The 21685-nt window shown below is 44.6% G+C and overlaps 1 protein-coding gene across 3 annotated transcripts in view; it reads left to right on the top strand.

Moving 5' to 3' along the window:
• The window catches only part of lekr1 (leucine, glutamate and lysine rich 1), a 144468-nt gene that overhangs the window by 56795 nt on the left and 65988 nt on the right, over positions 1 to 21685 (top strand). For all 3 annotated transcript variants that reach the window (XM_059506260.1, XM_059506259.1, XM_059506261.1), the window contains one exon: positions 229 to 310. In XM_059506260.1, the coding sequence (XP_059362243.1) occupies positions 229 to 310 (82 nt within the window). The remainder of the gene's footprint in view (positions 1 to 228; positions 311 to 21685) is intronic.

Consider the following 21685-nt stretch of genomic DNA (forward strand, 5'->3'; position numbering starts at 1 on the left):
CATTTATAGCAAGTGACAAAAGACAGTGAAACAAAAATCTGTTTTAAACTTTGCCAACAGTTGATGTTGAACCAAGTTGGATTTATTATGGCGCACATATCTTTCAACGTTAGTTTCCTGAAGAATATCTTAGTCACCTGACCAACACTGTACATGTGTACAATGTGGTGTCCTGTTTTTGGCTTTTAACAGGGTACTTGACCCTTTTTTTTCTTGATGTTTTTACAGGCCTGAGGGAGGAGGTGAAGACTCTGAAAATAGATCTCCAGAACAGCATGCATGAACGAGAGCATGTAAAGAAACTCCTGGAGTAAGTTATTTTTGAATAATCTACACTATCAACACATTCACATTTAGACATGTTCATGTTTCCAAAATACAGTAAAATTACAGTGTCTGTAAACTATAAAATGGTCTATTTACACTAAGTGCAAATTGCTTGTCTTTTTTAGAAAAGTCCATGTACACTAATTGCAGACATTATATTTAGCTTCTGACATGACAGACCCAAAAGTGTTTATAGCCACTTTATTCCAAACAAATTATTTGCCATATTCCTGTTGAATATAAGCTCGGAGAGGTGTTTATATTTAATAAAAAGTAAATAAAATATGCAAAAAGTGGAAATAAAGTTCCTAACGGATATATAATAATGAGAATAATGTGCCTAACAGTTTTTTAATAGCCTTATAATTGAAACTGGATGTGGTGTCTTCACATTGATCTGATGGGATGTCCACCAACTGGATGTGTGCAGCTCATATTGTTGCCACACTTAAAGTCGTGGCACTCTTCCTGTATCTTTGAGGACATATTTACTGGTTGAATAAGGTTTAATTTAGCAGTGTAAGGGTGTCCTTTAGGGATAGGGGCACCTAAGTTTACATCCATTTATGAATAAATATACACTGAATATTTTGCTATTGAAAACTATTTTGTAATGAATTACAATACACTGAAGTGCAAATAATGTCTTCCAGTATTTGCACTACATATAAACAACATCTAACACTATTTGCACTTAGGTATTTGAGTCAAGTCAACGTTATTCATATAATGCTTTTTTACAATGCAGATTATCAAAACAGCTTAACAGTATGTCACGCCCGGCTTTGCTGTGCTGGGTGTGCTCACTCCCCCATGGGCAGAAAATGTGTGGACCGTCTCTCTCCCCCCAATCTGAAGGGGGAGCTGTCTGTTTTCGGTCCATCTGACAGTAGCTGATTGACAGGACTGTTTAAAAGCATCTCCTGCCAGTTGTTCTCTCTCTGCTCTGGGCTGCCCGTCTCTGCTCTGGCCTCCAGGCTGGTGGCAGCACCATCATACTCCTTTTTGCATTACACATAGTTTACACTTTACTGATCTGCACTACACTTTTGATTAGTTATCTTTTGTTTCTCATTTACTGACTTAATACATTTGATTCAAATTATGATTACATTGTATAATTTAATGTGTTAATAAATTATTTTGGATTTAACGTAACACGCTTTGTGGTCTTCCCTATGTCATTACTACTGTGAGCCAGGTAGTCGTGACATATGGGGGCTAGTCCGGCCATTTGGATCCCAAATGTAAGTAGACTACTATAATTCACAATATGGTGTAGGCATAGTTGCGTGGGTAGTGCTACGTCATTGGTTCACATTTTTGTGAATGAACCGTATTGGTGATCAGCTGATGGTAGTAATCTAATCAGCTGGCACGCGTTGTGTTTGTTTGTTGGGGAGTTCTGCATCGAGTGTTCAGTTAATGAATTGATTGTTACTTTAGTATTTTGATCGCTAAAATTATTATTATTTTTTTTTTGTTGTGGAAGAAATTGGGAATATTTGCGCAGATTAGAGCAATTTGACCAACCATGTTTTGTTTGTTTAGTTTGAGTAGCGAAGTGTGTTTGTAGGGCTACTTATGTTGCAGGATGGCATTTTACGGAGCCTGATTTATCCACAATTAGTGCGCTTCGGTGTAGGTTTAGATTGCTGGTTACTGAACGAGGGCACCGCCGTGGAGCACCGGCTGAGTTGACTTGTGTCGGGACAGTACGATTCCATCGGTATTGGTGAGTAAATTAGCCTTGTTCTTGGACTTAGTGTGCAGATAGATCAGAATAGTAGGTGGGTAAATGTTTAGGGGGAACTCCGTTGTTGTCCTGTAACGTGAGCTGCATTCCGCTTCATACGATTTAATTTGGGGGGTTGGAATTCTGTAGTAACCCTAAAGACGTTGAGATATATGCCTAGTTTTCGTTGGTTTGGTTAGTTGTATTGCTGCTGGGTGTTTACTTGTAGAAAATGCCTGGTTTAATTGTTGAGTGATGACTTGTAATTTATGTTGTAATAATGGATACACTTGAGGAGTTTTTGGCTGCTCCTTCAGTGGCCTTGCTTGCAGCGTTGAATATCAAACAATTGCATGGTTTGGTCAAGCACTATAAAATTGATGTAACATTGCCGAAGGGAGCTAAAAAGCATGAGCTGCTTGATTTCATTTGTGCGTGTTTGGTTGATAAGAACGTGTTACCTGGCGAGAAATTGCCGAAGCGTAGTCAGGGGGCGTCGGGTTCAGATAGTGAGCATACTTTGGATAGTGAGTCCACTCCGAGTTTGATGGTAGGTTCACAGCAAAAATCCAGTGTATTAACATTTGAACAGCAAGTCGAATTGTTAAAACTACAACATGATTTGCAAATGAAACAAAAGACGTTGGAATTGGAACAAGTTAAAAAATTAAATGATGAATTAGCTCAAAAAAGGCTGGATAACGAATTGAATTTGTAAAAGGTTAGAAGCTGTACAGAAAGATAAAGATCGTGAGATGGAATGGGAAAGGTTGAAAAGATTAGAGCAGGAACGTGGGATTGAGCATACTAGGCTGCAGTTAGTAGCTGATGGCAAACTTGGCAAGTCGCAGCAGTCTGGCCTGGCCGGTATGATCAAGTTTCTACCGAAATTCAATGAGCATGATCCAGATGTGTTTTTCTCGTTATTTGAGAATATTGCTAGTGAGCAATATTGGAGTGATGAGGATAAAATTGTATTATTACAAACTACGTTAATTGGCCGTGCACAGAAGGCATTTGTGGCTTTACCGTCTTCTGAAAAGAAGGTCTATCAATGTATCAAGGCAGCTGTGTTAAAGTGTTATGAGTTAATTCCCAAGGCTTATAGACAGCGTTTTCGATCATGGAAAAAATCAGATAAGCAAAACCTATGCTGAGTGGGCTAGGGAATTAACCAGCTTCTTTCATCGGTGGCTTACAGCTGAAGAGGTTGATTCTTTTGATGAGTTGTGGGATCTTATGATATTAGAACAACTTAAGAACACTTTGCCTGATCAAATAGCCACTATATATTACGAACATCATGTGAAAACAGCAGCAGATGCCGCTGTTCTTGCTGATAATTTTTCTCTCATACACAAGACTCCAGCTCGTGACTTTAGTTCGCATTCTAACAGTAATTATAAAGAATGTCGTTATAGTTGTGTTAATACGGTTACATCTGTGTTTTCAAATTCAACTGCACGTGGAAAACCATCGGATTTTGATGTTAAAACAGACTGTAATTACTGTTTTGGGAAAAATCATTGGAAAAAAATTTGCCCGGTGTTATTGGAGCGTAATGGGGGAAGGGTGATGGAGGAAAAGTCGGCCTCTGCGTCTCATCTGTTCCTGCTGTGCGCTCAGGGAGTAAAGTTAAGACAATCCCAGTAAAGACATTGGATCGTGCACAATGTACAGTGTCAATTGATAAGGGTTTGAGCAATGTACAAAGTGATGAGCTTGAATTTCCTAAATCTACTACAACAGATTATGCACCGTTTGTCACGGAGGGTTTTGTGGCATTGGTTGGTGACGCACATCGCGTTCCAGTGAAAATTCTGCGTGATACAGGTGCATCAGAAAGTTTAATTTGTCACTCTGTCTTGCCTTTTTCGTCTGAGTCTGAAAATTGTGTGTTAATACGGGGAATTGGTCTCCAGTCATTTCCAGTGCTGCTGCACAAAATTCAGTTGTTCTCTGGCTTTGTGAGCGGAGAAGTAACCATTGCGGTGCGTCCTTCTTTACCTATAGAGGGAATTGATGTGATTGTGGGTAATGACTTTGCTCATGACCGTGTTTTTCCTGATCCGGTTTCACCATCTCCTGTGGTTAAGACTGGAGCTTATTTATTGGATGAGTCAGATAGGTGTCAAAAAGATTTACAGCATGCGCTATATAATAATATGGCGAATAAGCAGGATGCCAACTGTTTGATGTATCTAAGCACGCGTGTGCTCAGGTATTTGTTCCGCAGTTACCAGTACCCTTGTCTAAATCTGATATTACTGAGGCTCAAAAAGTTGATCAGAGTTTATCGACATATTTTGACTTGACTGCAGATGACAAGGTAGATCGCTGTTATTTTGTGAAGGATGGCTTGTTGCTAAGAAGGTGGTCACCCACGTTGGGAACTGATGTGAGAGATCAGATTTTGCAGGTGGTGATGCCTTAAAAGTTTCGTGAAGTGGCACTAAAAACAGCTCATGGGGAAACAGCTGGTCATTTTGGGGTAAGGAAAACATACAGTAAATTGTTAAAACATTGCTACTGGCCACGGATAAAGAGGGACGTTGCTCGGTTTGTTCAAACTTGTCATGTCTGTCAAGTGGCAGGAAAGCAAAATGCTAGGGTTAAGCCCGCGCCTTTACAGCCCATTCCGTCAGTTAGTAAGCCTTTCGAGCATTTGGTTATTGATTGTGTGGGCCCCTTACCCCATTCAAAATCAGGCTGTGTGTATTTGTTTACCATCATGTGCCAGGCGACTCGCTATACTGCTGCTTATGCTTTGAGGACCATTACTACAAGGGCGGTAGTGAAAGCATTGTCGCAGTGCATTGGTCTTCCCAGAATCATTCAAAGTGATCGGGGTTCAAATTTTACATCAAAAACATTCTCAGCAGCCCTGAAGCAGCTGCGTATCCAGCACAACTTGAGTAGCGCATATCATGCACAAAGTCAAGGGGTTTTGGAGCGGTTTCACGCTACTCTTAAGTCTCTATTGCGTGCGTACTGCATAGAAATGAAACAGGAGTGGGAGGATGGTCTACTGTGGTTATTGTTGGCAGCTAGAGCGGTTGTGCAAGAAAGCTCAGGTTTTAGTCCCAATGATTTGGTTTTTGGTCACAAGGTTCGTACCCCATTGTCTGTGTTGTCAAGTGATCTGGATTCTTCTGAACCACCCAAGAGTTTATCCTGTTATGTGTATGGTTTCCGCCGCAGGTTACTTTTATCATGTAAAATGGCCACTGAAAATTTGACTGATGCCCAAAGAAAAATGAAGCGAAATTATGACCGTAAAGCAGAAGCTCGTGTCTTTAGCCCAGGGGATCAGGTGGTGGCATTATTGCCTATACCTGGTTCTCCTTTTGGTGCAAAGTACTCAGGGCCTTACAGTGTGGTTCGTCAAGTGTCAGAGACCAATTATGTGGTTGCTACACCGGCGGGCGACACAGTTATGTCATATCAATTTACTTAAGCCATATTATGCATCTTCACAGTTGCCTAGTTGTAAGGGTGAATCATCTGTCTTGATTGTGGCAAGCACGTCTGTAGCTTCTCCAGAGTTAGAGGATGATGTGCAGGGCCCTGACGATTCCATGTTGCATGCTCGTCTAAATAATTCAGAGACATTGACCAAATTGGAGGGAGTTTTAGATCATTTGGATTTGCAACAACAAGCGGAATTGAAGGCTTTAATCTTTGAATTTCCTTGTTTGTTTTCAGATATTCCAACCTGCACAACTTTAATCGAACATGACATAGAAGTCGGTGATGCAAAGCCAATCCGTCAGAGGTTTTACCGTACTGGTCCTGATAAGCGTAAAAGTCTGGATGATAGTGTCCAATATCTTTTGGAAAATGGTCTTGTTGTACAGTCGTACTCTAGCTGGGCTTCGTCCTGTTTTTTAGTTAAAAAACCTGATCATACGTACAGATTTTGCACAGATTACAGAAAAGTAAATTTTTTTTTTGGGTGTAGTTTGTTTCTGGATCTGTTTTTGTTAGTATTGATTATGGGAAATGGTGTAATGAGTAGAATGTAGTTTACAGAGTCCCATAGGGGTCTCTGTTTTGTGGGGGGATTGATATCACGCCCGGCTTTGCTGTGCTGGGTGTGCTCACTCCACCATGGGCAGAAAATGTGTGGACCGTCTCTCTCCCCCCAAATCTGAAGGGGGAGCTGTCTGTTCTCTTACGAGAGCTCTCTCGTACTGCGTCTTAGCTAAGACGCTACGGGAAAAGTCTCTTTTCACGAAATACTGAAGCAAAAAATTATCCTTAATTTTGTATTTTTGTAAAGCGCATTTGCAGCAGTACACAGCCATAGGCGAGACAGCTCGTTCGCTCATTGGCTTGTTCTGCGGCAACTGCACAGCCTATCGAGCGCGGGCTGATGCAACATCAGACAAATAAGGTCGCTTCGCGCCCTTCTTGCCACTTCCCGCCGAAACGGGTGTGGCCCAACCTATAAAAGGAGCTTGAAAAGGCTGACTCACCTGATTTTTCATCTCTTCAGCGAAGCTCACGCATCGCTGGATCACGGAGGAAGCAAGCGCCGTCTGAGAAAGCACATCATCAGGACGATCCATTCTGAAGCTGCTGGCATCGCCGCCTTCCACTGCCGTTCCTGCTGCGCTATCCGGCGCCTATATCCTTTCAATTCTTTTATATCCAAGCTGTTCTTTATGTGTGTGTGTGTGTTCGCCCTGCGACACACACTCGTAAAAGAGCTCGCGTCTTTTTTAAGATGCCTTCCTGCGGCTCGTCAGAGCCCCACTCAGCGAGGGAGACCGGTACGTCATCTGTGTCTCCTGCCTGGGTGAAGATCATGCAGCGCTCGCGCTCGCTGACGGCGGATGCCCCCACTGGGAGCTGTTGCCATGGTGACTCTGAGGACTCGCCTGGCCTTTTTCTCTGAGCCTGCATTCTCCGCTGCGCTGAGGTGCCGTAAAAGCATTGCTTCCAGCGGATTCCGGAACCATCTTCAGCTCAACCGAGCTCGCCGGTTCGCCCTGCTTCACCGGCCCCCCCTGCATCGCTTCCCGGTGGGCACGCTCTCTGCTAGCTTCGGGCAGTGAGGGCTGGGCGAGCTCCGAGGATCTCGCGCCTTCTGCTCAGAAGCCCAGCAGACGAGCTGACATCGAGAAGGAGCCGGGGCGAATGCTCGTGTTGGCCGCGATGAGTCTCGGCCGCGAGTGGTTTGCACCAGCGCCCCCCCTCTTGTTCCAGGCTGGATGGTATTTCCCTTTCGGATGAGCGTACTTCTCAAAGCCCGCCTCATTTCTTCCTGAGCTTCACGAAGAGGTGGCGAAGGCTTGGAACGCTCCATATTCAGTGCGAACTCGTTCGTCTGTCTTACTAGCATTCTCCACTCTGATGATGCTAAAAACAGGAACTACCACTCACTTCCGCCGGTGGAACAGGCGATAGCGACGCACCTTTGTCCGCCCTCTGCTGGACGGCGGCAAAAGCGGTGTTGCCATCTAAAGCCTGCTGTGTGACGCTGCGTCGGCACTACTAACGATGGCTGCTTCATCGAAGCGCAGGTGTACGAGTTTCGCTGTGGCCGAGCTCTCACCCAAGCGCGCCGCTGTTTCAGTTCCAGGAATTGTGACTGTCTCAGCGTTTTCTGCAATGCGCAAGCCTGCACAGTTGCCCGCTTGCCTGCACACAAAAGCCGTTATCACAACAGCTTCAGCAACGCAGCTCGAGACCCCCGTTCTCGCTCTACCGGCTGTCGCCCCGTGCCGCGGGGACCGCGGCAGAGGATTACGGTGAGGCCGGGAGCCCCGAAGCCATCCTAGGAAAGCCATCTACGCATGCTGCATGACGCTGCGTCGGCACTACACACGATGGCTGCTTCATCGAAGCGTCGGTGTGCGAGTTCCGCTGTGGCCGGGCTCTCACCTAAGCGCGCCGCTGTTTCAGTTCCAGAGATTGTGACTGTTTCAGCGTTTTTTGCAATGCGCAAGCCTGTACGGTCACCCGCTTGCCTGCACACAAAAACCGTTATCACGGCTACCCAGATATTTCCCGAAAAAGGTGAAATTTCTGGTGTCCCGGCCACAGCCGATGGTGCTATAAATGTAGTGACGATGCCCACTGCTCAGTGCCCATCTCCACATATAAGCACAGCCCTTCACACAGGGCTCGCGCCCATAAAAGCGACTCAAGTCGATCACGCGCACTACATAGTAGACGTGCCCACTCCTCAGTGCCCACAATCACTATGTCACACGCGTCATGTGGTTTCTGTAAAAACGAAACCCGTGCACGTTCGTCCGGCCACGGCCGATGGTGCTATAAATGTAGTGACGATGCCCACTCCTCAGTGCCCATCTCCACATATAAGCACAGCCCTTCACACAGGGCTCGCGCCCATAAAAGCGACTCAAGTCGATCACGCGCACTACATAGTAGACGTGCCCACTCCTCAGTGCCCACAATCACTATGTCACACGCGTCATGTGGTTTCTGTAAAAACGAAACCCGTGCACGTTCGTCCGGCCACGGCCGATGGTGCTATAAATGTAGTGACGATGCCCACTCCTCAGTGCTCATCTCCACATGTAAGCACAGCCCTGCACACAGGGCCTGCGCCCATAAAAGCGACTCAAGTCGATCGCGCACACTGCATAGTAAGCGTGCCCACCCCTCAGTGCCCACAATTACTATGTCACACGTGTCATGTGGTTTCTGTAAAAAACAAAACCCGTGCACGCTCGTCCGGCCACGGCCGATGGTGCTATAAATGCAGTGAAGTGGCTTCTGTAAAAACGAGGCCTGTGCACGTACGCTCTGCACAGGCAGACAACGAGTTGAAAGTGGTAAATGTGCACATATGCAGCTCACAGTTACTCGCAGACATATCGAGTCCCACGGGACCTGCTCAGCCTTCCCCCAGTCGGTTAAGCACTGGGACGAGGTCGAGGAGGAGTGATCTGCCCGCTGTGATCAGCGCGCTCCCCGCCTCAAATGCGCAGCACACCCGAGCGCCGCCGTTGCCTGGTCAACAGAGCGCGCTTCGCATCCAGCCCTTAGCCATTCATGCAGATGCATGGTCAGCGCTTCCAGGGGTTTCAGATTGGGTGCTAGGCCTTATAAAGAGAGGCTACTCGCTACAGTTTTTTTTTTCGACGCCCTCCGCGCTTTTCAGCGCGCGTCGAAACTACGGTCAAAACCAAAGTAGCACACATACTTCGGGCCGAAATATCAAAACTGTTGAGCAAAGGGGCTGTAGAGCCTGTGTCTCAAGCTCAAAGCGAGGGGGGGGGGGCTGTACAGCAGATACTTTCTGGTGCACAAGAGAGACGGGGGTCTCAGGCCCATACTGGATCTAAGACAGCTGAACAAGGCATTGATGAAACGCAGTTTCAAAATGCTTACGACCAGGAAACTCCTCGCGCAGATTCGCAGAGGGGACTGGTTCATGTCAATAGATCTGAGGGACGCGTATTTTCAAATACAGATAGCGTCAAACCACAGGCGATATTTGAGATTCGCCTTCGAGGGCCAGGCATACCAGCGTTGCGGCTCTAGCACCTTGGACAGCGAACGGCTGGTACCGATCAGGTGTAAGCCTGGGGACTTACCCGAGTGTGAAAATGGTGTCGACGGACGCCTCCACTTCGGGATGGGGAGCGCTGCTCGAAGGCAGACCGTCCTTTGGCCTATGGTCAGAACGGGAAAAGCTCCATCATATCAACTGCCTGGAAATGCTAGCAGTGGAGAACGCGCTGACGCGCTTTTGTCCCCATATCAAGGATCACCACGTCGTAGTCCGTGCGGACAACATGTCCGTGGTGTCCTACATAAATCGCCAGGGCGGTCTCGGGTCCCAAAACCTGTGCAGGCTGATGGAACGCCTCCTGGTTTGGGCTCAGCACAACGTGCGCTCGCTGAGAGCAGTGCATGTGCCTGGACTGCAGAATCTGGGTCCAGACAGGCTGTCCAGAGGCAATGTTCCTACGGGCGAATGGTCTCTACACCCGCAAACAGTCCGGCTATTGTGGGAGAGATTTGGCATGGCGGAGGTGGACCTCTTTGCGTCCCACGAAAACGCTCACTGCCCCGCGTTCTTTTCCAAGAACGAAAGCGCGCTGTCATGGAGATGGCCGTGCTGCCCGCTTTATGCGTTCCCTCTCGTCTCCCTCCTTCCGTAGGTGATAGAATGGGTGAGAGAAACGAGATGTTCAATACTGCTTGTAGCACCTCTTTGGAAGAACCAACCATGGTTCCCAGATTTGATGCAGTTAGCAGATGTCGCCCCGTGGCCGGTACCGTTGAGGAGGGACCTCCTCTCGCAGGCCAGGGGCTCGATTTGGCACCCTCAACCGGAGTTGTGGTCCCTCCATGTGTGGGCGCTCAACGGTTACCCGCTGATCTCGCAGTGGGAGTGCTAAATACCATCACTCAGGCTAGAGCTCCGTCGACACGACGTCTGTATGCCTCGAAGTGGTCGGTGTTCTCCAGCTGGTGCACAGCTCGAGGTTATTCACCCCTTAGTTGTGAGGTGACGGAGGTCCTCTCCTTCCTACAGGAGCTGTTGGATAAGGGCAGAGCCCCATCCACGCTCAAAGTTTATGTGGCGGCCATCGCGGCGTTTTCTGAAATGGCGTCCGGTCAGTCAATAGGAAGGAACGATTTAGTCATCCGGTTCCTCAGAGGAGCTAGGAGGCTGAATCCTCCCAGACCTCGCGGCGGTTTTGGAGGCCTTGAAGGGTCCCCCTTTTGAGCCTATCCAATCGGTTAGCCTTCAGCATCTGTCGTTCAAGACAGTATTCTTGTTGGCTCTCGCTTCTGTGAAGCATGTGGGTGATTTGCACGCGCTCTCGGTGAGTCAGTCGTGCTTGGAGTTTGGGCCCAATGACTCAAGGGTCATACTCAAACCTAGGCACGGTTATGTGCTGAAATCCCTCAACACACCGTTTCGGGCTTAGGTTATTGCCCTGTCTGCCCTGCCGGTGTCAGGGGAGGATGGAGACTCGAGTCTTCTTTGCCCTGTCAGGGTTTTAAGAGCTTATGTGTCTCGCTCTGCTGCCTTTCGGCAGACGGAGCAGCTGTTTGTCTCGTTCGGTGGACGTTCCAAGGGAATGGCTGTTTCAAAACAGACACTATCCAGATGGATAGTTGATGCCATAGCGTTAGCTTACGCTTCCAGGGGTCTTCAGTGCCCGTTGGGCGTCAGAGCACACTCCACAAGAGGCGTCGCCTCGTCGTGGGCGTGGTCTACTGGGATCTCCTTGCAGGATATATGTATGGCGGCAGGTTGGGCCTCGCCATCTACATTTATTAGGTTCTATAACCTGGAGGTCCCCGCCTTGCAAGCAAGGCTGTTGTCGGTATAGTCGAATCAGGGCCCTGAGGCGAATTCTGAGTTCACGAGCGCTATGCGCTGCCGACTGTTATATGGGCAGTATTGCGTAAGACCCGCATTGCCACATTGGTCAGGCCTTGCCTCGGCTGTGTGATGTCATATTGCCGCATCTACGGATGCTGCTAGATATAGGACGGAGGGCTTTTTCCCTTTTCTGTCCTGGACTCTCTGTGAGTCCCTCAGGTGACTGTGCACTGTAAATCCTGGGCGTTGCTTCAGGTTTATTGGTGTGTGATCCCTGCGCACACGGCGTTTTACATTGGGTTCCCGTAGCGTCTTAGCTAAGACGCAGTACGAGAGAGCTCTTCTAGAGAGAACCGAGGTTATGTTTAGTAACCGAGTACGTTTTCGGTCCATCTGACAGTAGCTGATTGACAGGACTGTTTAAAAGCATCTCCTGCCAGTTGTTCTCTCTCTGCTCTGGGCTGCGCGTCTCTGCTTTGCTCTGGCCTCCAGGCTGGTGGCAGCACCATCATACTCCTTTTTTGCATTACACATGGTTTACACTTTACTGATCTGCACAACACTTTTGATTAGTTATCTTTTGTTTCTCATTTACTGACTTAATATATTTGATTCAAATTATGATTACATTGTATAATTTAATGTGTTAATAAATTATTTTGGATTTAACGTAACACGCTTTGTGGTCTTCCCTATGTCATTACTACTGTGAGCCAGGTAGTCGTGACAAGTATTACAAAGGGAAATAGTGAGTCGAAACTGTGTGCTTCCAGACAAGACCAGCAGTTTATTTCCAGCAACAAAATCAGATTGTGCAGAGGACTCATCTGGTTCCTGTGGTCTTGTCCCGAGGGCCCTCTAGATGATGAGGTCTTCGGAGGGGATCTGTCTCTGGGGCTCATCTAGTATTCCTGGTCACCGCTGACATTCATGGCTGTCGAGGTTATCTCTAGGTGCTGATGCATCATCTGATCTGAATACCGACTGGATCTGTTGGCAACGGTGATTTCGGAATACAAAATAAACTAATATTACCCTAGATGTAACAAGTACATTATGTGTTATGGGAAGGGTTCCCAGTTCCTGTTAACCTAAGTAAAGCAGCCTGTTTTATGTGTAAACCAGGTTAAAGAGATGGGGTTTTAATCTAGATTAAAACTGCACTCCATTTTCCGGGCTTCTCATTTTAGTGTGCTCATTATACCACGCTGTCTGACGGTTTTTCTTAATCTTCCTTAAGCGTAAAAAAGCAACTGTAGAGTCCATAGTCTCTGTTACATCATCAAGTTGTTCTGAGGTACTGGATATGCTGAGGAATTGAGATAAATTGGGAAGATTACTTACAAAGTAGTCTTTTGTGGTAGAAGTGAAGGCTGTATCATATTGTAACAAGGAGTTGAATTTACAACTTTAGCTATATGGAGTATCCATGAGACTAGATAATGATCAGAGATATCATCACTCTGCTGTAGAATTTCAACACCATTAACAGCAATTCCACATGACAGTATGAAATCCAGAGAATGCATTCAACAATAAGTAGCACCTGACCCATGTTGTCTATCCCCAGTAGAGTTCAGAATGTCTATAAATGCTGATCCCAATATATCTTTTACATTATCAACATGGATATTAAAATCACCAACAATTAAGACTAATCTGCAGCCAGCACTAACTCGGATAGAAATCAGCGATTCTTAAATAAATTCTGTATGGTTCCCAGGTGGCCTATATACAAGAACCAGTACAAACATCACAAGGGAATTATCATTGACACTGGTGTCTCTGAATAGCATTATATGAAGCAACATTTCTTCAAATGAATTATACTTGAAACCCAACCTGTCGAGAGTTGTTAATATGCTGGCATTCATGCACATTGTGGTTATTTATTGGAGTGACAGCCACATTAATCAAACTCACATCTGTAAATTTTCAGAACGCATATACTGCAAAGTCCTGCTGTGTAAACAAAGCCATACTTGACAACTAGTTAGTTATCTGTCATGTTATATAGTGCAAGAGAGGCACTCTGCTCTGCATATGTGTGTCTGTCTACTACACATACATGGGTTGTCATGTGTGAGTGGTTTCAGTAATTTGTAGAGACAAATATGAGCTGTTTGTCTGAAGGTTTAGATACAGTAATTGTCCAAAACTTGAGCTACTCCACAGACTTTTCTGATCTTTCTGTGACTCAAATGCTTACTCTTTAATGAAGTATAAAAGCTGTAGACATTTGTTACACCCCATGGCTCGAAAAGGACAAAACAAAAATGTTACGAAAGATCAGATTATATACAAGATTTATTAGGAAAAATAGAACTATACAGAAAGAAACAATTTAACATGAAGCAGTCAGGAATCAGTGGTGTAAAGTTAAGTGAATTCATGAAAGTGTAATGGTCTGTAGTAATGCTGGAGTAAAGTGTAGTAAAGTGAAAGTGTGGGGTGAGAGTGCAAGGCTAAAAAAAGGAAGAACCCTATATTGGTAAGCTTGGCCCCAAAGCGAACCTCAGGAACTTCCTGTGATGAGAAAGGATGGATATATGTAGTACTGTATGCGTTGTTTAGATCGATCTTGGCAAATCAGTCCTCGGACATGATCTGAAACATGATTTGTTTGAGTGAACATTCTAAACTTCAGTCGCATGACTGAGCGGTTCAACTGCACAGATCTAAAATAGGACACAACCCTCCATTCTTCTTCGGAAAAAATGAAGTACCAGCTGTAGAACCCAGATTCTCTTTCATGAGGAGGGACCACCTCACAGGCCTCCTTCTTCAAGAGAGTGTTTACTTCTTGTTCCATTATCAGAGCCTGCTTGGGACCCACCAAAGTGGGGATAACCCTGTTGAACTGAGGCAGAGGAGAACCAACTGGATTCTGTGTGCAGGACACACTGAGACACATTTGGTAGTAGTCTTCACACTGCCAAATAGTCTACTTATGGGAATCAGTCTCTCATGACTGACCTCTGGTGTAACCAGAGCAGCTAGCTCGGTTCCCTGTGGCAGTGGGCTGGCAGGGGATGGCTGTACTAGCTGCTCTTGAGACCTTCATGGAGGTCGCAAACCTCTTTGCACCTCTACGTATCCAGGGGGTAACTGAGAGAAGCGCTCTCAGCAGGAGAACGCTGTGCCCTGGAACACTGACAGGGTTGGCACACTGATCTCCTGAGGGCACTGAGGAGAGACAGGCAGCGTGAGAGACAGGCCTGCCCTCAGAGGTCCTGAGCTACAGCATCAGAACTCTCATAGCTGAAGTCTCCTATAGAAAACGACAGCCCTAAGACCCACATTGTCTGCTAGGAAGACTAGACAAGAGCCTAATCAGAGCAGAACCAGGTGACCTCCTAAGGGAACCAGAAAATGGCATTTTCGTTTTAAAACAATAACTCCACATTAACTGATGCTTCCAGGTCACACACACTCACGATTGTATGTCTGATCTAAAATTTAACTGCCCTCATGTTTTGCCGGAAATAGCGATCACAAGTAAATTTACTTTCATCTTTGTACACATGCAATATGAAGAGTGTACAAAGTAACACATCTATAGCAATAGTGTGAAAATGCATAGCACAAGCACATAACATGCACAATACCAGTATAAACACGGATATCTATTGGTATAATATGTGTCACATGACCAAACTTGCGGTATCATTTTCAAAAGACTCAGTTTTCACAGTCAACACTACATAGCAAAAACAGCGTTTTCAAATTTATCCACTTTGGAGAGCATTTTCAAAAGGCCAAGGAACAAAGGCCTTATGTAGTGAAAGATTGGTAATTTTCTACATTCTTCTAATTTTCCAACATTGTTGTTTTACCTTTTTTTTGTAAATAGTGAAGTTCTCTTTGTAAACACTGGGTTGGCACTTCCCCCTCCATCATGTGTGACCTTTCCAACATGATAACGTGATGCGAGCGCATTCACAGAGCTTTTGCAAGACAAGCATTTTTTTTTTTTTTAAGAAAATGACTAACCTGTTGGTCCCTGTTGAAAGTCCACTATACAGAGAAAAATCCTGGAGTGTTTTCCTCAAAAACCTTAATTTCTTTTCTACTAAAGAAAGACATGAACATCTTGGATGACATGGGGTAAGAAAATTATGAGGAAATGCTAATTCTGGAGTGAACTAATCCTTTAAGAATTTGTTTCTTAACAAAATGCAATATTTATGATCAAATGGATTTTTTGATTATTTATTATCATCATTGACAGACACACACACTTGTCATATTCCAGGTGAAGTACTGTAACCCAGTATTTTATCCTGATTTACCCAGGATTCAGTGTTCTACTTCTGATAGCTCTTCATCATACACAATACATCCAAACTCACATTACAGCTCAATACAACACCATCTATAAAACACACCTTCCTCCCTTCTAAAATGATTTAATGTGAGTGGGGAAGGAGAAAGAGGAGCATTTTATGATTTGCTCAGTTGGATAACAGCCATCCATCTTTCTCCCAGTCTGAGAGAAACCGTTTTGTATTACATTTGCATGCCAATACTCAACTGTCCACACCAAACAGTATTTATATAACCAAAGCAATGAGGATATGTTCCCTGCACGATGTGATGTATCTCCTTATGAAGGGAGTTAATTTTTTTTCCTGGAGGTGCAGGAGGAGTGAAGACTTGCAAGCTCTGTGACCTGGCAGCTTGTGAGGAAGAAACATTTTTGTTGAGTTTAAGGTTCTTTAAGGTTCTAAATCGTCTTCACACTCTGTACACCTTCCTCTTCTGAGGTTCATCGCATTATGCAGACTGACTCAACATTGGCTCATACTCCTTTTATAATCTGTCCCAACTTCAGTTTTTTTAGATAACTTTTCCCTTATGTGAGCAAAGGAGCCTCTGTCTATTTCTCTGTTGATGAGAGCTGTCAGAATACTCAGTGGCAGGACAGTGTATGTGATGTGACAGTGGGAGAGCTGTGGTAGCTGTCAGGACTGCTCTGGCATTGACAGCTGTGTATGTGTGCATAGGTAGGGACTTGTCGTGTGTTGGCCATTTCTGCCTTCAGCACTAATGTACTATGCTAGGTTGATAAACATATAAACTGGACTTAGTTCAACAAAGGGATTGTTGTGTGTTTGTTTTCACTGAAACATGGCTAAACGACAACTTCCCAGACTCCGCTATTCAGCTACATTGACTTGCCTGCTATCCAGCAGACAAAGACAAAGAACTGTCTGGTAAGGCTCGCAATTTTTACAAAACAATGTTCTTTGCTTATGTCTGTGAAATGTCGACTGTTCTATCTGCCGCGGGAGTTCATGGCAATTGTTATTGTCGGAGTTTACATCCCCCATGTGCTAACGCGAAGGATGTGCTACACGTGCTGTACAGCGCCATCAGCGAACAACAAACAAATAACCCAGACTGCTTTTTCATAACAGCGTGTGACTTCAACCACGCAAACTTAAAGACAGTTTTGCCAAAGTTCTACCAACATATGAACTTTGCAACAAGCGGAAAAAACATAATGGACTATGGTTACACACTATGACTATGACTATGTTACTGTCACCAAGACCATCACCACACGTGCAAACCAAAAGCCGTGGATGATAGCAGAGGTTCGTGGGCTGCTATAGACCAGAGATGAAGCATTCAGATCAAGAGATAAAGCAGCCCTCAGAACGCCAAGAGCCAATCTGTCCTGTGGCATCAAAAATGCAAACCGGTCATATGCTCAAAAAAATACCTCCCAGCGACTAAGTGCTCTGTCTGTCTCCAGCCGACTTAAGGAAGACTCTTTCTAGGATTAACCCACACAAGGCTGTGGGTCCTGACGACATTCCTGGCTGTGTACTGAAAGACTGTGCTGCACAGCTGACAGATGTCCTAACAGATATCTTCAACATTCCCCTCCGGGGAAAAGGAGTGGTGCAGTCACCACCCCCTGAAGAGTCCCCAGGTCGCCCGTCTCAGGTACTCCGCTTGCCCTGGTGCTTTACGTGCCTGGCATTGGCTGTGACACTTTCCTTCTACCAGCTCCACGTTGCAGCCGGTAGAGGGGTGATGAGCCAAAGGTGGGTTCCTGGACCACCAAGGTGGACATCGTCTGACCCAGGGACCACGCTGTGAATTTCGTTGCCCGTAGGGCGAGGTCCATCGCAGTGCACAGTTCCTGCATAACACCCGGGTCAGAACTACCCTTGTGCAGCTGCTTTAACGCCTAGGCATGTTAGACTGGCAGGGGGGCCATGGCGTCCATGGGGCCATGGCAGTCTGTCCAGCAGCTCTGTGAGCCTTGGCCGTTAGAGCAGACGAGAACATACAAGCCCTGGATGGGAGGTGGGGATTACCCCGCCAGGCGGCAGCGCTCTGGAGGCCAAGCTGCATCACAATTGCATGCTCGACTCCACACGACGGGCAGAAAAAGGTGTCCTCCAAAACCTAGTAACCTCCTCATGCACCTCCGGTAAAAATGGAACCGGAGGTGGAGACAGAGGATTGTCATGCGTGCATGCAGTGATAGACATCCTGTCATCTGCCGGGGCTCAGAATGAGACGTTAGGCCCTGCCTCCAGGGGCTCAGCCACCTCATCATGGAACACCAGGGGGTGTGATGTGCTGAAGGAGTGAGGGATCTGCGGAGGTGCACTCGGTGGGGAAGGACTTACTGTGATCCCTAAGATTGTCCTGGACATACGTTCTCCGCTGCTGTGAGAACAGGGCAAAGCAAGGGGGACTCCCTGTTGTTTCATGAAGAGGTATTGATCGCAACATTACAATGGTCATGTTACAGCAATGAGAACATGAATCATCCACAAGTGCTGCCTCAGCTTGCTCAAAGCCCAGGCACGAGATGCAGCGATTGTGACCATCAGACAGAGCCAGGAAGCGACTGCATCCAGAAACACACAAGTGGAAGACAATCTTTAAAAAGATGCCGCATCACTAGTGGAGCTCTTTTAGAATTTACTCTTTTAGATTTTAGTGTATCAAATAATTTGGATATTAAGTAAAGATCATGTTCCATAAAGATATTTTTCATATCTTTTTTTTTTCAAGATATCATGTTCCATAAAGATAGGCAATTTTCTCAATATTTAGATGTTTTTGCACACTCAGGTTCCAGATATCCTGACAGTTTAGCTGGAATACCAAATAAGTGTTGTCCATAAATTGAAAGTCAAGGTTTAAATGTTGTTTTTGACCCCTTTGGCTTTTTTGATATGGAGAAAACCATTCGTCAACATATCTTCTTTGGAACACTATAAGGGCAAGTAAATTATGAAAGAATCTCCTTTTTTTATCAAACCATTCAACATAATTTAAAGGGTTAATAATTAAAATTATGTCATTAATGACTCACCCTCATGTCGTTGCAAACCCGTAAGACCTCCGTTCATCTTCGGAACACAGTTTAAGATATTTTTGATTTAGTCTGAGAGCTTTCTGTCCCTCCATTGAAAATGTATATAAGGTATACTGTCCATATCCAGAAAGGTAATAAAAACATCATCAAAGTAGTCCATCTGACATCAGAGGGTCAGTTAGAATTTGTTGAAGCATCGGAAATAAATTTTGGTCCAAAAAATTACGACTTTATTCAGCATTGTCTTCTCTTCCGGGTCTGTTGTGAGTGCGTTCATGGACAGTATACCGTACATACATTTTCAATGGAGGTACAGAAAGCTCTCAGACTAAATCTAAAATATCTTAAACTGTGTTTCGAAGATGAACGGAGGTCTTACGGGTTTGGAACGACATGAGGGTGAGTGATTAATGACATAATTTTCATTTTTGGGTGAACTAACCCTTTAAGCCAGTGGTTTTCAACCTGTGGCCCGCCGCTAATAAATGTAAAAATGTCTAAGTCATAACATAATAACATCATTTCATATATATAATTAAATAACAAAAAAATAAATATTAAACTGTAACTATGCTTCCACTATTCGAGCTCGCTGATTGGTTTAAGAATAAACCACCAATTTATATTTTTGCTGCATATGCTACAGAACAACAAATTCAAACATGCATAAATGGCTGTTAACAAGTTCAACATAAATGGATGTCAAAATGTTCCCTCCTGACTGCCTGCTCCGCTGACTGTCTACCTGCTGCCGAGCTCTGCCTGGATCTGGTTTTCCCGTTTTGCTGAGCGGTGCCAGCCCGAGTTATTTTTTTTTTGATAATTGCCAGTTCATCCTAGGGCCATGCGATTAATAGAAATCGTCATAAAATTTCTAAATCGCTTAATAGCACGATTTTCCATGGCCCTGACCTCCAGCAGTATGCTATCCGATCCAATCAGAATGCAACGCGCCTACCGCGAGAACAGAACAGAACAGACTGGGCATATGCCTAACTCCATGTTCACACACTGTCTGTGATGCGCCTTTTTTCCGAGCCCATGCTAACGGATCAGAGCATTCACACAGCACGCGGTAAAAGGCTAGAAATAAAAACGTGCCAAAATAATTAATATCTAGCACATGATCATAGAGTTGTGAGTGCACAGGACACAGTTTAAGTGAGAGGAGACACGTTTTAAGTGCGCACACTCTCTCCGGGCGAGAGCAGCGTCTATCTGAGCAAGTACATCTGTGACAGATCATTTTGTGACAGAGCAAAGGAAATCTGCGTGTGAACAGAGAGATTCGTGCTCGCGCATTATTTTAATGTGCTTTCGCGTTTCGCTGCTGCTTCTGCACTGCGCACATAATATATACTCTCTGCAAACAGAGTACTTGTGAACCTGTATAATGTATAACAAATCTACACCTGAGGCACCACTACAATTAATGAGCTCTATGAACAATGCATGGCAAAAACGAAAAAAAAAGTCCCAGGACACTGGATTTATTTATTTATATTTTTTTGCCGTAAGTCTAGAAATTTTGTTACACCTTTACTATAGTGATTATTTTGACTTATGTGTGCTCTAGAGACATTAGAACTTTTTGATAAAGCTCTAATTGGTTATCTTTTGGAAATATGTTTCAAATTCATCCTGAATGCATTTATGACTGTAAAGCATATCTGTGTGTGTCAAAATTGTGATTAAAATGGAAATCGCAAAATTGATCAAAGAAATCACAATAGTTTTTTTTTTTTTGTCCATATCGCACAGTCCTAGTTAATTCAATAAATACAGTTAACAATCTAGCTTCTGAGTGCTAAGTTATTAACCCAACAATAGCAATACAATAACAATAACACTTACAATAGGTCAGTTAATTTTTTTTTCAGTGGGCCTCACAAACATATGTGTTTGGTTGTGTGAGCCGCGAGCTGAAAAAGGTTGGGAACCATTGCTTTAAGCTATAAAAGCAAACAAGAATAACACCTGAATTATTCAACTTTCTCAGTAAAGACACTTTTTTTTTTCTTCAGGAGGGAACTTTAGACCTTATGAATTAGATTGTGCTTCGGCTTCTCTGAAACAAAATGACGTGTGTGTTCAGATGTGTGCCAAAGCTTTGATATCTCTGTATCAGGGAAGAAAGAACAGTGTTTGTATGCAGCATGTGTTCCTAAGACAACCACACAACCTCTAACCCCATTTCAGACGTGCATATCACACATCTGTCAAGTCATTTTGTTTCCCTGGCTACGCTGATACATGTCAGAAATAGTTAGGGGCTATTTAAGCAAGACTGACAGACATAAAGAGGATGGACACTTTTGTAAATGGCCTGAACCTGGTGAGATATGAAGTGATATAAAGTACTGTTTTACTTCATTGTTGTAATTCTGTGTTTACAGGTGCATCTCAATAAATTAGAATGTCGTGGAAAAGTTAATTTCAGTAATTCAACTCAAATTGTGAAACTTGAGTATTAAATTAAATGCACACATACTGAAGTAGTTTATGTCTTTGGTTCTTTTAATTGTGATGATTTTGGCTCACATTTAACAAAACTCTCTCAACAAATTAGAATATGGTGACATGCCAATCAGCTAATCAACTCAAAACAGCAGCAAATGTTTCCTGAGCCTTCAAAATGGTCTCTCTGTTTGGTTAACTAGGCTACACAATTATGCGAAGACTGCTTATCTGATAGTTGTCCAGAAGACAATCATTGACACCCTTCACAAGGAGGGTAAGCTGAATTCATTGCCAAAGAAGCTGGCTGTTCACAGAGTGCTGCATCCAATGTTAACAGAAAGTTGAAAAAGTGTGAAAGAAAAAGATGCACAACCAACCGAGAGAACCGCAGCCTTATGAGATTTGTCAAGCAAAATCGATTCAAGAAATGGACTGAGGCTGGGGTCTGAGGCTCGATACCAAAGCAAAACACAAAAACATGCTTATTATTTTT

Source organism: Carassius carassius, chromosome 23 (assembly GCF_963082965.1).
Source record: "Carassius carassius chromosome 23, fCarCar2.1, whole genome shotgun sequence".
Classification (NCBI taxonomy): domain Eukaryota; kingdom Metazoa; phylum Chordata; class Actinopteri; order Cypriniformes; family Cyprinidae; genus Carassius; species Carassius carassius.